We start from the raw sequence: 17,365 nt of genomic DNA, 5'->3' as shown, positions 1-17,365 counted from the left end.
CTCCTCCCTCCCCTCCGTCAGGGCTGGGTTGGGTGAGGTGCTGCGGGTAGGTGGGGGGAGGACTGGCTGGCTGCCTGCTGAGGAATGAAAGTGAAAGTAACTCACTTCCTCGGCAGGCAGCCAGGATTGGAATGGTCACACGGGGCTGGGTTGGGGTTAGCCAGATGTGTGAAAATCAGGATAGAGGATTGGGGTAGGGTGAGCAGATATCCCTATTTTATAGGGACAGTCCCAATTTTGGGGTCTTTTTCTTATATAGGTTCCTTTTACCCCCCGCCATCCCTGTCCTGATTTTTCACACTTGCTGTCTGGTCACTCTAGGTAGGGGTAATTGGTACCTATATAAGACAAAACCCCAAATATCGGGACTGGCCCTATAAAATCAGGACATCTGGATCTATCACCCTAGCTGGGGAGCGCCTCTCCCCGGGCTGGCAGCTGCCAGCGATCCATCTCATCCGAGGGGAGCTGCACAGGGCAGGATGAGCTGCTGTGGCTCCATGGGTGCCCTGTCCCTGAGATCAGATGCTGTGCTAACTTCACCATGGTCCGTAAGGCTGGCGGCGGTGCCCATTGGCGTGTGATTGGACCTGAGGGTTTGCTGCTGCTGTTGCCACTCTGCACTCCAAGAGGTGGATTTTGGGGTCCTGCAGTTTTCCACCTATCTCCTCCTCTACTGCAGCCGTTGGACCAGCAGGCTGGGGGTGAGCCAAGCATGAAAGCAGTACTGTGTTGCCATTTAGATTGTCATTTAACAACTTTGTTTGCCAAAAATTCTTGCTAACAATCCTGAATCCAATTTCAATATTTTTTTAAAAAAAAATCAATATCTTAGCCAAAAACAGAAAATTAAGTTGTTGACAATTATTAGTGACAGGTTTGGTTTGAGGCAGGGAGTGGGCTAGTTTTCATTAGAGAAACAGAAAATGTTGACTGACTTTCCTATAGCCTGTTACTCCTGATAAGAGCCCTCCAACAACTGTAATATGCTCATCTCCTTACTAGTGTATAAAGCAGGGGTCGGCAACCTACGGCACACGTGTCAAAGGTGGCAGGTGAGCTGATTTTTGATGGTATGCAGCAGCAGGCTGAGCGGCTCAGCCCATCACTGCTCTGGGGTTCCGGCTGCTGCCCTATTGCCAGCTGGGATACCAACCATCGGCCCCACTCAGCACCTGCTGCTGGCCTGGGGACCCCCAAGGAACCCCAGGCTGGCAGTGGGCTGAGCAGGGCAGCTGAACCACTCAACCTGCTGTCAGCCTGGGGTTCCATTCACTCAGCCGGCAGGGGGCTGAGTGCTGGTGGCGGGCTGAACGCGCTGGTGGCGGGCTGAGCAGGGCCGGTGGGGGGTTGAGTGGCTCAGTCTGCTGCCAGTCCGGGGTGCCAGCAGCACTCGGCCTACTGCTACTCCGGGGTTCCGGCTGCCGGCACCTTGCCAGTCAGGAGCTCAGCCGCCGGCCCCACTCTGCCTCCTGCCAGCCTGGGTGAGCAGAATCCCAGGCTGGTAGCGGGCTGTGGGGGGGTTGGCGGCCGGGATCCTGGCTGGCAGGAGTTGGTGGTCAGAACCCCAGACCAGCAGCGGGCTGAGCAGAGCCTGGGATCCTTGTCTAGGGTTCCAGCCACCAGCCCCGCTTAGCCCGCTGCTGGTTTGGGGTTTCATTTACTCAGCTGGCAATGACCTGAGCAGGATTGGATTTTTGTATGACATAACTAAATCAAACAAAATAGGAAAACAAGAGCAACTAATGACAAAGTGCAAGAACCTAGAGAGCCTCCTGAAGCACGGTGATAGTTTTGATTTAAATGGACTTGAACCGTACGAAGAATTGAGTACACTGTCATCAATGTTGCCACATGCAAAATCGGTGATGGACATTGTACAGTTTATTCATACCCGCAAACTTGTTGACATGTATCCTAATGTGTACATTGCCACTCGTATTCTACTGACAATTCGTGTAACAGGAGCATCAGGAGAACGGAGTTTCTCAAAACTAAAGCTCGTTAAAAACTATCTCCACTCTACAATGAGTCAGGAACGCCTAACTGGTCTTGCTATTCTTGCAATCGAACAAGACACGACTTTGTCTTTGTCATACGATGACATTATTACTGATTTTGCAGCCAAAAAAGCCAGAAAGATTGCTTTTAATTACAAACAAAACTTTGTTTCAATACCTCTTCATATAAATTTCCAATAAAATTTTGATAAATTAAAAAAATTATATTATTTGCATCATTCTGTCAAATCAGAATTTTTTCTATAGTGCTACTTGTTTAGTGCTAGTCCATCAGCATTACAGTGCGCTTTATTAAGTTAAACTGGTTTTAATAACGTGAATATGGCAAGTTTTCCAATACTGTAAGCTTATATTTGTGTTGCTAAGAGCAGATCAGGCACAGGGGCACCAGTTTAATAATCTCGCCTAGGGCACCATAAATCCTAAGGACGGCCCTGGGGGGGGATCATTCTGAGGGGTGTCTCAGGCTCTCATGGCCCCATCTCCCTTGTGTGTTTTCTCCCCAGGAGAAGCGAGAAGATGAGGCCAGTCACCTACGTCAGTCTCTGCCTCCTCTGCTGCCTGATCTTTAACCCCTCGCTGGCAGGTGAGTCCCTGCCCAGCCCCTCGGAGCTGGAGCCCCCGGGTGCTGGTTGCCATGGTGGGAATTGGGAAGTGAATTCACTTCCCTCATTGCTCCCAGAGCCACTGCCGATCTCCTGCTGCTGGGGGTCACTGCCCGGGGGGAGCCTAGGCCCTGCAGCCCCTCCCCAGGGAGCAGGTGGCAGAATGTGGATAAAATGCCTCCATGGGTCAGCTCTTCCCCTGAGGTTTGGGTGCTGGGTGATAACTGGTCCCAGTCTGTGCTAACCCCATTGCTTCCCCAGCTTCACCCCTTGCCCCTGGGTGTCCCCTTCCTGCCCCCTGGCAGCTTCCCTGGTCCTGCTCTTTCTCATGGCCCAGGAGGAGTCGGGGAGAAGCTCAGGGTGGCAGGAATTGGGCTGCAGCTGAATGAGGCAGGGGCAGGAGAGGGTCTATCAGTCACCCCACAGTCACTGGCTCCTTCCTCCCCCCAGGGAGCCATGGGAAAGGAGCCAACATCCCATGCGAACCCAGAGGCCCTGCCCTGCTGGGATCCCTGCTCAAAGCTGGGTTTCACGGGGCCCGTTCTGTTGATGTGGGGTCTGGGCAAACCCAGCTTGTTCCTTCAGCGCTAGGGCCTTGGGGGTCCTGCCAGCCAGACACAGCCCCAAAAGGGATCCCAGTGTTGTTTGTCCTAACTGAAAGCTGCAGCTGTGTCTCTGAAACTGCCTGTAACCGCAGTGTCCTGTCCCCACCATTGCCCCCAGCCCCCTCTCTCTCAGCAGGGGCACAGGCTGGGTCCTGTCCCGAGGGCTGGCTCTCCTTCGAAGGCAACTGCTATGGATACATCTCCCAAGACAAAACCTGGATGCAGGCAGAGGTGAGAGCTGGGGGCAGTGGGGCTAAGGGCTGCTGGGCTGGAGCTGGATGCTTGGGGGATGGGGAGGTTTAGGGTGAATATCAGAGTCAGTGAGCTGGGCTGGGTAGGGCTCATAGACTCATAGACTTTAAGGTCAGAAGGGACCATTAGGATCATCTAGTCTGGGAAATCTGATCCAGTGGGAGGGGTTGGGGGAGGGTTGTCAGCTCTCTAATCCCACACCCCTGCCCCACCCCTTCTCTGAGGCCCCACCCCCACTTGCTCCATCCCCACTTCCTCTGTCACTCTTCCCCACCCTCACTCACTTTCATCAGGCTGGGCCAGGGGTTGGGGTGTGGGAGGGGGATGAGGGCTCTGGCTGGGAGTGCAGGTTTTGGGGTCAGCCCAGAGATGAGAGATTTGGGGTGTTGGAGAGGGCTCCAAGCTGGGGCAGGGGGTTGGAGTGAAGGGAGGGTATGGGCTCCAGGCTGGGGAGTGTGGGCTTTAGAGTGGGGCTGGGGATGAAGGGTTTGGGGTGGAGGAGGGAGCTCTAGCCTGGGACCGAGGGGCTTGGAGTGAAGGAAGGGATGCATGCTCCATTTGAGGGTGTTGGCTCTGGAGTGGGACCGGAGATGAAAATAAAAACAACCCAGGAAACTACAGACCAGTTAGTTTAACTTCTATGCCAGGGAAGATAATGGAGCAGGTAATCAAAGAAATCATCTGCAAACACTTGGAAGGTGGTAAGGTGATAGGGAATAGCCAGCATGGATTTGTAAAGAACAAATCGTGTCAAACTAATCTGATAACATTCTTTGATAGGATAACGAGCCTTGTGGATAAGGGAGAAGCGGTGGATGTGATATATCTAGACTTCAGTAAGGCATTTGATACAGTCTCGCATGATATTCTTATAGATAAGCTAGGAAAGTGCAATTTAGATGGGGCTACTATAAGGTGGGTGCATAACTGGCTGGATAACCGTACTCAGAGAGTAGTTGTTAATGGCTCCCAATCCTGCTGGAAAGGTATAACAAGTGGGGTTCCGCAGGGTTCTGTTTTGGGACCGGTTCTGTTCAATATCTTCATCAACGATTTAGATGTTGGCATAGAAAGTACGCTTATTAAGTTTGCGGACGATACCAAACTGGGAGGGATTGCAACTGCTTTGGAGGACAGGGTCAAAATTCAAAATGATCTGGACAAGTTGGAGAAATGGTCTGAGGTAAACAGGATGAAGTTCAATAAAGATAAATGCAAAGTGCTCCACTTAGGAAGGAACAATCAGTTTCACACATACAGAATGGGAAGAGACTGTCTAGGAAGGAGTATGGCAGAAAGAGATCTAGGGGTCATAGTGGACCACAAGCTTAATATGAGTCAACAGTGTGATACTGTTGCAAAAAAAGCAAACGTGATTCTGGGATGTATTAACAGGTGTGTTGTAAACAAGACACGAGAAAAGACGGTTACTCACCTTTGTAACTGTTGTTCTTCGAGATGTGTTGCTCACATCCATTCCAGTTAGGTGTGCGCGCCGCGCGTGCACGCTCGTCGGAAACTTTTTACCCTAGCAACTCCAGTGGGCCGGCAGGTCGCCCCCTAGAGTGGCGCCGCCATGGCGCTCGATATATACCCCTGCCGGCCCACCCGCTCCTCAGTTCCTTCTTGCCGGCTACTCCGACAGTGGGGAAGGAGGGCGGGTGTGGAATGGACATGAGCAACACATCTCAAAGAACAACAGTTACAAAGGTGAGTAACCGTCTTTTCTTCTTCGAGTGATTGCTCACATCCATTCCAGTTAGGTGATTCCCAAGCCTTACCTAGGCGGTGGGGTCGGAGTGAGAAGTCGCGGCATGGAGCACTGCAGATCCGAAGGCCGCGTCCTCTCTTGACTGCTGGACCAGGGCGTAGTGGGAAGCAAAGGTGTGGACCGATGACCAGGTCGCTGCCCGACAGATTTCCTGGATGGGCACACGGGCGAGGAAAGCCAGCGACGACGCCTGCGCCCTGGTAGAATGCGCAGTCACCCGGCCCGTAGGAACGTGGGCCAGCTCATAGCAGGTCCTGATACAGGACGTTACCCATGAGGATAACCTCTGTGAGGAAATGGGAAGCCCCTTCATGCGGTCCGCTACTGCCACGAAAAGCTGGGGGGATTTGCGGAACGGTTTGGTCCTCTCCACATAGAACGCGAGAGCCCTACGGACATCAAGCGAGTGGAGCTGTTGCTCCCTGCCTGAAGAGTGAGGTTTCGGGAAAAAAACCGGGAGGAATATCTCTTGGTTGACATGGAAGGCTGAGACCACCTTGGGGAGAAAGGCAGGGTGTGGCCTCAGCTGCACCTTATCTTTATGGAAGACTGTATACGGGGGGTCTACCATGAGAGCCCGGAGTTCCGACACCCGTCTAGCTGAGGTGATAGCTACTAGAAAGGCAGTCTTCCAAGAAAGATAGAGCAGGGAGCAAGTAGCTAACGGCTCGAAGGGGGGCCCCATGAGCCGAGACAACACCAGGTTAAGATCCCAGGTCGGGGCAGGGAGTCGGACGTTAGGGTACAAACGTTCCAGCCCCTTCAGGAATCTAGTCACCGTCAGGTGAGAAAAAAAGGAGCGGCCATCCCCCCCCGGGTGAAAGGTGGAGATAGCCGCCAGGTGGACCTGCAAGGACGATATTGCCAGGCCCTGTTGTTTGAGGGACCAAATATAGTCTAAAATATTGGCCACCGAAACTTCCATCGGGCGGAGACCTTTCTCCACGCACCAACAGGAGAAACGCTTCCACTTGGCCGAGTATGTCGCTCTAGTGGAAGGGTTCCTGCTGCCCAAGAGTACCTCCTGTACCGGGGTGGAGCAGCGCAACTCAGAACTGGTCAGCCACGCAGGAGCCACGCCGCTAGGTGCAGCGACTGGAGGTCCGGGTGACAGAGAGTTCCGTGTTCCTGGGTGATCAGGTCCGGGTGAAGGGGCAGGGGAACTGGGTCGGCTATGGCCAGGTCCAGCAACATGGGGTACCAATGCTGTCTGGGCCACGCCGGGGCTACCATGATCACGCGGGCCCTGTCCCTGCGCACCTTCAGAAGGACCCTGTGGACCAGCGGGAACGGGGGGAACGCGTAGAACAAGTGGGTCGTCCACGGAATAAGGAAGGCATCCGCTATAGACCCGGGTTCCCTGCCCTGAAAAGAGCAGAACGCCTGGCATTTCCTGTTCCCCCCGGACGCAAAGAGGTCCACACGGTGACAACCCCACCTCTGGAAGATCGAGAGGGCGACGTCCGGGCGAAGGGACCACTCGTGTGAGAGGAAGGATCTGCTCAGGCGGTCCGCCAGCGTGTTCCGTACTCCGGGGAGGAAGGAAGCCATGAGGTGAATGGAGTGGGCTACACAAAAGTCCCAGAGTTGCATCGCCTCGTGACATAGGGGAGAGGATCTGGTGCCGCCCTGCTTGTTGATATAGTACATGGTCGTCGTGTTGTCGGTAAACACCGCGACACAACGACCCCGAAGCTGGTGACAGAACGTTTGACAAGCAAGGCGGACCGCTCTCAACTCCCGCATGTTGATGTGCAGCTTCACCTCCTGCGGAGACCACAGGCCCTGTGTTCTCAGGGATCCCAGGTGGGCCCCCCAGCCGAGATCTGAGGCATCCGTCGTTAGGGACAGCGAGGGCTGGGGTGGGTGGAATGGGAGCCCCGCGCACACTACGGACTGGTCTAGCCACCAGCTGAGAGAATCCAACACCCCCTGGGGAATTGTGATCAGCATGTCTAGTGGTTGCCTTGCCGGCCGGTAATGTGCAATGAGCCACGACTGGAGGGGCCTCATGCGGAGCCGAGCGTAACCGGTCACAAATGTGCATGCTGCCATGTGGCCTAACAGGGTTAGACATGTCCGTATTGATGTTAAGGGGGCTGCCCGCAATCGCTGAACGATCGCCGACAACGCCTGGAACCTTGGCAATGGCAGAAGGGCCCTGGCCACGGTGGAGTCCAGGACGGCCCCGATGAACTTCACCCTCTGTGTGGGGAGCAGGGTGGACTTGTCCACGTTGATCATGAGGCCCAAGGTAGCAAACAGGCCGGTGATCCTGCGGACGTGGCTGCAAACCTGTAGCTCCGACGTGCCCCGAATTAACCAATCGTCTAGGTAAGGGAACACATGGATACGACTGCGCTGAAGATGTGCCACAACGACGGCCATGCATTTTGTCAATACCCTCGGAGCCGTAGAAAGGCCAAATGGGAGGACTGCAAATTGGTAGTGAAGGCGGCCCACCACGAATAGAAGGAAACGTCTGTGGTGTGGCCATATGGCAATGTGAAAATAAGCATCCTGCATGTCGAGGGCGGCATACCAGTCTCCCGGATCCAGGGATGGGATAATGGTCCCCAGGGATACCATGCGGAACTTCAACTTCACTAGGTACTTGTTGAGCTCTCGCAGGTCGAGGATAGGCCTGAGGCCTCCCTTGGCCTTGGGGATCAGAAAGTAGCGGGAATAAAACCCCTTGCCTTTCTCGTTTTCCGGAACCACCTCTATAGCTCCTTTGTTGAGGAGCGTCTGTACCTCCTGCCGAAGGAATTGCTCGTGAGAGGGGTCCCTGAAGAGGGACGAGGAAGGGGGGCGGGAGGGAGGAAATGATATAAACTGCAGGCGGTATCCCGTCTGCACCGTGCGTAAGACCCAGCGGTCCGATGTTATTTGGGTCCACGCCGGGAGGAAAAATGAAAGGCGGTTGGAAAACGGGGGGGAAGGATCCGTGGGGGAAACTGTTATTGCGCCCTCGGGCGCACCTTCAAAACGAAGGCTTGGGCCCAGGCGGGGGCTTGGAGGAACTTTGATTCTGCCCCCCTTGGTTCCCCGACTGTCTACGCCTTCCATTCCTGCCGCGGCGCCTATTAAGGTCCTGCCGCTCGCGGAACTGGGGGTATGGCCTACGCTGCTGTTGCTGCTGCGGCCGGAAGGGTCTGCGCTGCGTTCCTGGCGTGTGCATCCCGGGGGAGCGCATAATGACCCGATTGTCTTTAAGACTTTTCAGTCTGGGGTCTGTCTTTTCTGAAAACAGGCCCTGGCCTTCGAACGGGAGGTCCTGGATGGTGTATTGGAGCTCCGGTGGAAGGCCAGAAACCTGAAGCCAGGAGATGCGGCTCATCGTTACCCCCGAGGCGAGGGTGCGGGCAGCCGAGTCTGCAGCGTCCAAAGAGGCCTGTAACGAGGTTCGTGCAACCTTCTTGCCCTCGTCAAGAATCGCCGCAAATTCTTGACGAGCCTCTTGTGGCAGCAGCTCTTTAAACTTGTCCGCTGCCACCCATGAGTTAAAAGCATAGCGGCTAAGAAGGGCTTGCTGATTTGAAACCCTGAGCTGAAGGGCCCCAGCCAAATAGACCTTGCGGCTGAGGAGGTCCATATGCCTGGCCTCCTTGGATTTGGGGGCTGGGGCTTCCTGTCCGTGGCGCTCCCTCTCGTTCACCAACTGCACCACCAGGGAACACGGTGTCGGGTGAACGTGGAGGTACTCGTAGCCCTTGGAGGGGGCCATGTACTTCCTTTCGACGCCCCTCGCCGTAGGGGGGATGGAGGCCGGTGACTGCCAGATTGTATTGGCGTTGGCCTGGATCGTCCTAATGAAGGGTAGGGCGACCCTGGTGGGAGCATCGGATGAGAGGATGCTGACGACGGGGTCCTCGATCTCAGAGACCTCTTCGGCTTGCAGGCTCAGATTCTGTGCTACTCGCCTAAGGAGGTCTTGGTGTGCCCTGAGATCTAGCGGAGGAGGGCTATTGGATGAAGTGCCAGCCACCGCTTTGTCGGGAGAGGAGGATGAGGAGACCCCTGGCAAGAAAGTGTTCAGTGGGGGGTCCCCCTCAGCCCTCGCCTCTGTCTCAGGAGCAAGACCAGGGTCTTGCTGCTTCGATCCTTCCTCTCCATCAGGGGAGGGAGGGGGGTGAGACAACGATGCCTCTGGCACCCTGTGCTCCGCCGTTGCAGGCCTAGCAGGAAGCTGTTGGGGGCCCTGGGCTTGATGGTACGCCCAGGGTGTCCAAAATCCCAACTGCTGCGGACCCTGGTCCTGTTGCGGAGGGTCCTGGAATAATGCCGCTTGTCTGTCGGTGCCCAGCGCATATACGCTGTCCGCTTGTGATGACACCGACGGCTGTCTGGAAGGCCATGGCGGGGCCGACCGCAGCTGGTAAGAGTCTCCGTGGTCCGGCACCGAAGATCTTCTCGGTGCCGGGGATCGGTACCGGGAGTCATACTGGCGCCGGGATCGGGACCGAGTTCTGTCTCGGTGCCGGGATCTGGACCGGTACCGGCCGCTGCTTCGGTGCCGGGATCGGGACCGGGACCTGCCACCGACGCGGTGCCGGGAGGTCGACCGGGACCGGGACCTGCCACCAGCTCGGTGCCGGGAGGTCGACCGGCACGCTGAATGACGGTGAGACTGGCTCCTAGAGTCACGGTGCCGGTATCGACGGCTGGAGTCAGACCGTGACAGTCTGGAGGTCGATCGGCGCCGCGAGTGCGACCGGTACCGCCGAGGGGAGCGGTGCCGGGACTGCGAGCGGCGGCGGGATCTCGAGCGACCGTGGCGTCAGGACCTCGATCGCGAGCGTGAGTCCCGAGACGGTGCCGTCATCATGGGCTTGCCCCTAGATGCTACCCGCACCGGAGGTACGGGGGGTGGCGGCTGAGTTGACTCAGTCAGGGCAATAAGGTCCCGTGCCGAGGCGAAGGTCTCCGGAGTGGATGGGACCAATAGCTCAACCCCAGATCTTATGGGGGAGCTCGGCGGTACCAGACTCGACGGACCCACCGGGCCCGGAGTTGACGGTGCCGGTAGCGCCGCGGCAGATGTCGATGCCGGGCGCTCCATTCGAGTCTGCCTGGCTGGAGTAGCAGACGTTGATGGTCTCGTTTCTGCACCCGGTGCCGGGGAAGGTCGGTGCCGGGGAGTCTTTCCGGTGCCGGTGCGATCCGGTGCCGGCGTAGAGATCATGGCCTGCGAAGCTGCTGGGTCAAGTGCCGCTTCCATTAGGAGAGTCCTGAGTCTCTGGTCTCTCTCCTTCTTTGTTCTGGGCTTAAAAGCCTTGCAAATGCGGCACTTGTCCGACCTGTGCGATTCCCCCAGGCACTTTAGACACGCGTCGTGAGGGTCGCTGGTCGGCATAGGCTTTTTACAGGCCGCACATTGCTTAAAGCCCGGCGAACCAGGCATGAGCCCGGTGCTGGGTGCCGGGAAGGGCTACAGCCCAGACCGGCGAACAACTATTGTACAAAACTATTTACACTGCAAACTAATTAACTAACTATACTTAACACTAACTAACAACGGTAGTAACAACGGTAGTAACAAGGAGAGCTAGGGACGTGGAGGACAGCAACGCCGCACTCCACAGTTCCAACGACCGACACGGCGGTAAGAAGGAACTGAGGAGCGGGTGGGCCGGCAGGGGTATATATCGAGCGCCATGGCGGCGCCACCCTAGGGGGCATCCTGCCGGCCCACTGGAGTTGCTAGGGTAAAAAGATTCCGACGAGCATGCACGCGCGGCGCGCACACCTAACTGGAATGGATGTGAGCAATCACTCGAAGAAGAAGTCATTCTTCCGCTTTACTCTGCGCTGGTTAGGCCTCAACTGGAGTATTGTGTCCAGTTCTGGGCACCGCATTTCAAGAAAGATGTGGAGAAATTGGAGAGAGTCCAGAGAAGAGCAACAAGAATGATTAAAGGTCTTGAGAACATGACCTATGAAGGAAGGCTGAAGGAATTGGGTTTGTTTAGTTTGGAAAAGAGAAGACTGAGAGGGGACATGATAGCAGTTTTCAGGTATCTAAAAGGGTGTCATCAGGAGGAGGGAGAAAACTTGTTCACCTTTGCCTCCAATGATAGAACAAGAAGCAATGGGCTTAAACTGCAGCAAGGGAGATTTAGGTTGGACATTAGGAAAAAGTTCCTAACTGTCAGGGTAGTTAAACACTGGAATAGATTGCCTAGGGAAGTTGTAGAATCTCCATCTCTGGAGATATTTAAGAGTAGGTTAGATAAATGTCTATCAGGGATGGTCTAGACAGTATTTGGTCCTGCCATGAGGGCAGGGGACTGGACTCGATGACCTCTCGAGGTCCCTTCCAGTCCTAGAGTCTATGAGTCTATGAGTCTATGAGGGGTTTGGGGTGCAGGAGAGAGCTCTGGGCTGGGGCAGGAGGTTGAGGTTTGGGGAGTAGGTCATGGCTCTGGTGGGGCCCAGGATGAGAGGTTTGCAGTGCAGGAGGGGCTCAGGGTTGGGCATGGGGTTGGGATGTGGGCAGGGTGTTTGCTCCAGGAGGCAGATTAGGTGCAGGAGGAGACTCAGGAATGGGACAGGGGATTGGGTGTGGGAGAGAGTTCAGGGTATAGGGTCCTGGCAGAAGTTAATGCAGCTCCTAGTAAGTGGTTGCCAAGTCCCTATAGCCCCAATGCATATGGGTGGCCAGGGAGGCTCCGTGTGCTGCCCTCATACCCGCAGGTGCTGCCCCACAGCTCCCATTGGTTGCGGTTCCCAGCCAATGGGAGCTGCGGAACTGGCACTTGGGGCAGGAGCAGCACGTGGAGCCTCCTTGGCTGCCCATGTGCCTAGGGGCCGCAGGGACCTGGCGGCCGCATCTGGAAACCACGCGGAGTCAGGGCAGGTAGGGAGCCTGCCTTAGCTCTGGGTCTCCGCTGAGCTGCCAACCGGACTTTTAACGGCTCTGTCAGTGATGCCAATCAGAGCCGCCAGGGTACATTTCCGACCAGGCGTTCTGGTTAAATACCAGATGCCTGGCAACGCTAGATGAGAGCCCAGGGGTGGCACATTTCCCACTGCCCCAGACAGAGCCCTGGGAACAGGCTGTGAAGGAACAACCTGCCCTGGCCAGGCTGGGGAGCAGAATACAATGTAAACATAGCTCCTCGTGGGGCGCGATCTCCTCTCGACCTGACATGCTAGTCATGCGCTGTGTCTACCAGGGACATCAGGGACTGCCTGGGCCCAGGTGGGGTCATGTCTCTCTCTAGCAGCCAGCTCTGGAAGGGCCTGCTCCTTACTTGCTGTTACCAGAGAAGCTCCCTTAGCTCCGATGGCAGGGCTGTGCTGAAGGTCTCTGTTTCGATCCCCATTGCTGTCTGGCATGTGGCCAGGCAGTCACTGCACAGGACATGAGGGTGGTGATGGTGCCCTGTGTGTATAAGAACAGCCATACTGAGTGAGACCAATGGGCCATCTAGCCCAGTGTCCTGCCTTCCAGCAGTGGCCAATGCTGGGTGCTTCAGAGGGAATGAACAGAACAGGTCAATTATCAAGTGATCCATCCCCTGTCACACTTTTCCAGCTTCTGGCAAACAGAGGCTAGGGACACCATCCCTGCCCCTCCTGCCTAATAGCCATTGATGGACCTATCCTCCATGAACTTATCTAGTTCTTTTTTTAACCTTGTTATAGTCTTGGCCTTCATAACATCCTCTGGCAAGGAGTTCCACAGGTTGACTGTGTATTGTGTGAAGAAATACTTCCTTTTGTTTGTTTTAAACCTGCTGCCTATTAATTTCATTTGGTGACCCCTAGTTCTTGTGTTATAAGGAGTAAGTAACACTTCCTTGTTTACTTTCTCTGCACCAATCTTGATTTTATAGACCTTGATCATATCCCCCATAGTCATCTTTCTTCCAAGCTGAAAAGTCCCGGTCTTATCTCATGTCTTATCCCAGTCTCTTCTCATGTGGAAGCTGTTCCATACCCCAAATCATTTTTGTTGCCCCTCTTTGTACCTTTTCCAATTCCAATATATCTTTTTTGAGATGGGGTGACCACATCTGCACGCAGTATTCAAGGTGTGGGTGTACCATGGCTTTATATAGAGGCAATATGATATTTTCTATCTTATTATCAATCCCTTTCTTAATCATGCCTGACATTCTGTTTGCTTTTTTGACTGCCACTGCACATGGAGTGGATGTTTTCAGAGAACTATCCACAATGATTTCAAGATCTCTTTCTTGAGCGGTAACAGCTAATTTAGACCCCATCAATCATTTTCTGTGTGTATTTGGGATTATGTTTTCCAATGTGCATTACTTTGCATTTATCCAGGAGCGGCGCCAGGGTTTTGGAGCCCTAGGCGGGGGTCCTTCCGCGCTCCCGGCTGTTGGCGGCAATTCAGCAGTGGGGAGGGGTCCTTCTGCGCTCCCGGTCTTCGGGGCACTTCGGTGGCGGGTCCCAGAGGAAGGACCCGCCGCAGAATTGCCGCCAAAGACCTGGAGCACGGAAGGACCCCCCCCACCCGAATTGCCACCCCCCTAAATCCTGGCACCCTAGGCGACTGCCTAGGTCACCTAAATGGAAGCACCGGCCCTGCATTTATCCACATTGAATTTCATCTGCCATTTTGGTGTCCGGTTGTCCAGTTCTGTGAGATCCCTTTGTAGTCAGAGGGCCCGGACAATCTCCATCCGAGGATATTAAAGGAACTGGCGCGTGAAATTGCGAGCCCGTTAGCGAGAATTTTTAAGCAATCAACGAATTCGGGGGTTGTGCCATATGACTGGAGGATTGCTAATGTAGTTCCTATTTTTAAGAAAGGGAATAAGAGTGATCCGGGTAATTATAGGCCTGTTAGCTTGACATCTGTAGTATGTAAGGTCTTGGAAAAAATTTTAAGGGAGAAAGTAGTTAAGGACATAGAGGTCAATGGTAATTGGGACGAATTGCAACATGGATTTACTAAAGGTAGATCGTGTCAAACCAATCTGATCTCCTTCTCTGAGAAGGTGACGGATTACTTAGATAAAGGAAATGCGGTAGATATAATTTACCTAGATTTCAGTAAGGCGTTCGACACGGTTCCGCACAGGGAGCTGTTAGTTAAATTGGAAAAGATGGGAATGAATATGAAAGTTGTAAGGTGGATAAGGAACTGGTTAAAGGGGAGACTCCAGAGGGTCGTATTGAAAGGTGAACTGTCAGGCTGGAAGGAGGTCACTAGTGGAGTCCCTCAAGGATCGGTTTTGGGACCCATCTTATTTAACCTTTCTATTACTGACCTTGGCACAAAGAGCAGGAATGTGCTAATAAAGCTGGCGGATGACACAAAGCTGGGGGGTATTGCTAACACGGAGAAGGACAGGGATACTATTCAGGAAGATCTGAACCACCTTGTAAACTGGAGTAATAGAAATAGGATGAAATACAATAGTGAAAAGTGCAAGGTCATGCATTTAGGAATTAATAATAAGAATTTTGGACATACGTTGGTGGCGCATCAGTTGGAAGCGACGGAGGAGGAGAAGGACCTTGGGGTACTGGTTGATAGCAGGATGACTATGAGTCGCCAATGTGATACGGCTGTTAAAAAAGCAAATGCGATTTTGGGATGCATCAGGCGGGGTATTTCCTGCAAGGATAAGGAGGTGTTAGTACCGTTATATAAGGCGTTGGTGAGACCCCATCTGGAATACTGTGTGCAGTTCTGGTGTCCCATGTTCAAAAAGGATGAATTCAAACTGGAACAGGTTCAGAGACGGGCTACAAGGATGATCCAAGGAATGGAAAAACTGCCTTATGAAAGGAGACTCAAAGAGCTTGGCTTGTTTAGCCTGGCCAAAAGAAGGCTGAGGGGGGATATGCTCGCTCTGTATAAATATATCAAGGGGGTTAACGTTAGGGAGGGAGAGGAATTATTTAAGTTTAGTACTAATGTAGGCACGAGGACAAATGGGTATAAACTGGATATTAAGAAACTTAGACTTGAAATTAGACGAAGGTTTCTGACCATTAGGGGAGTGAAGTTCTGGAACAGCCTTCCGAGGGAAGTAGTAGAGGCAAAAGACTTTCCTGGCTTTAAGACAAAGCTTGATAAGTATAGGGAGGGGATGTTATGATAGGATTGTTAATTTGGGCAATTGATCTTGAATTACCACCAGACAGGTCTGCTCAATGGTCTGCGGGGAGATGTTGGATGGGATGGGTACTGAGTTGCTGCAGAGAATTCCTTCTTGGGTGCTAGCTGGTGACTCTTGCCCACATGCTCAGGGTTTAGCTGATCGCCATATTTGGGGTCGGGAAGGAATTTTCCTCCAGGGCGGATTGGCAGGTGCCCTGGAGGTTTTTCGCCTTCCCCTGCAGCGTGGGGCACGGGTCACTTGCTGGTGGTTTCTCTGCAGCTTGAGGTCTTCAAACCATTTTTGAGGATTTCAATAACTCGGTCCTGGCAGAGGGGTTGTTATAAAATTGGATGGGTGGGGTTCTGTGGCCTGCCTTGTGCAGGAGGTCAGACTAGATGATCAGATTGGTCCCTTCTGACTTATGAGTCTATGAGTCTATAACTCTTCACAGCTGGCTTTGGACTTAACTATTGCGTAGTTTTGTATCATCTGCAAATTTTGCCACCTCACTGTTTACCCCTTTTTCCAGATCATTAATGAATATGTTAAATAGGACTGGTCCCAGTACTGATCCCTCGGGGACACGACTTCTTGCCTCTCTCCATTCTGAAAACTGACCATTTAGTCCTACCCTTTGTTTCCTATCTTTTAACCAGTTACTGATCTATGAGAGGACCTTCCCTCTTATTCTATGACAGCTTACTTTGCTTAAGAGCCTTTGAAGCGGGACCTTATCAAAGGCTTCCTGAATATCTAAGTACACTAGACCACTGGATCACCCTTGTCTACATACTTCTTGACACCCTCAAGGAATTCTAGTAGATTGGTGAGGCATGATTTCCCTTTAAAAAAACCATAGTTGACTCTTCCCCAAGAAATTATGTCCATCTATATGTGTCTGACCATTTTTTTCTTTACTATAGTTTCAACCAGTTTGCCCATACTGAAGTTAGGCTTACTGGCCTGTAATTGCAAGGATCTCCTCTGAAGCTTTTTTTGAAAATTGGCATCACATTAAGTATCCTCCACTCATCTGGTCCACAAGCTGATTTAAATGATAGGTTACAACCCACCGTTAGTAGTTCTTCAATTTTACATTTGAGTTTCTTCAGAACTCTTGCATTACTATCATCTGGTCCTGGTGACTTATTGTTAAATATCAATTTGTTCCAAAACCTTCTTTAATGATACCTCAATCTGGGACAGTTTCTCAGATTTGTCACTGTCATAAACATACACATAAGGGCAACATAAAAAGCCCTCCTGGGCAGCTGTATTGAATCGTTACCTGTAAGTGGTTAAGAAGCTCAAATAACCTAGTTGGCACCTGACCACAAGGGCCAACGAGGAAAGAAGATACTGTCAAATCTGGGGGTGGGGGAGGTTTTGTTTGTGCTCTCTTTGTTGTTCCCTCTCTGGATGGAGAGAGAGACCAGACAGGAAAAACATCCCCTGAAAACATACCTGAAATGATCCATATAAGATTACAAACACTGTAAGTAAAGTCAATGAAATGCGTTAGATTATCTTTTGTTTTAGCTTGTGAATTTTCCCTATGCTAAGAGGGAGTTTTATTCCAGTTTTTTGTAACATTGAAGCTGAGCCAGAGGGGAGTGGTCTGTGTTTTAAATCTTTTTATTACCCTGTAAAGTTACGTTCCACCCTGATTTTTGCAGGTGTGATTATTTTGCTTTCTCCTTAAATAAAGTTATTCCTTTAAGAATTTGATTGATATTCAGTATCTTAGAAACAAAGGGTCTGGTCGGTACTCTCATTATTCTTAAGCCTCCCCAGGAAAGGAGGTGAAGGGGCTTGGGGGAGTACTTTGGGGAACTAGGGACTCCAAGTGACTCTTTTCCTGAATTTTTGTCTAAAGCACTTGGTGGTGGCAGAAATACCGTCCAAGGACAAGGAAAGGATTTGTGCCTTGGGGAAGTTTTTAACCTAAGCTGGTAGAAATAAGCTTAGGGGGTGTTTTCATGCAGGTCCCCACATCTTTACCCCAGAGTTCAGTGTATGGCAG

The 17,365-nt window shown here is 52.7% G+C and overlaps 1 protein-coding gene across 2 annotated transcripts in view; it reads left to right on the top strand.

The window, feature by feature from the left end:
• LOC127051306 (C-type lectin Cal-like) overlaps positions 1–17,365 on the top strand; it is a 124,760-nt gene that overhangs the window by 89,020 nt on the left and 18,375 nt on the right. For both annotated transcript variants that reach the window (XM_050953480.1, XM_050953469.1), the window contains exons 2-3: positions 2,528–2,607; positions 3,350–3,462. In XM_050953480.1, coding sequence (XP_050809437.1) covers positions 2,541–2,607; positions 3,350–3,462 — 180 coding nt within the window. In that variant the 5' untranslated portion in view covers positions 2,528–2,540. The remainder of the gene's footprint in view (positions 1–2,527; positions 2,608–3,349; positions 3,463–17,365) is intronic.

Source organism: Gopherus flavomarginatus, chromosome 1, assembly GCF_025201925.1.
Source record: "Gopherus flavomarginatus isolate rGopFla2 chromosome 1, rGopFla2.mat.asm, whole genome shotgun sequence".
Lineage (NCBI taxonomy): Eukaryota > Metazoa > Chordata > Testudines > Testudinidae > Gopherus > Gopherus flavomarginatus.
The sequence above is the reverse complement of the archived record's forward strand: the minus strand, read 5'-3'. Positions and strand labels throughout refer to the sequence as shown.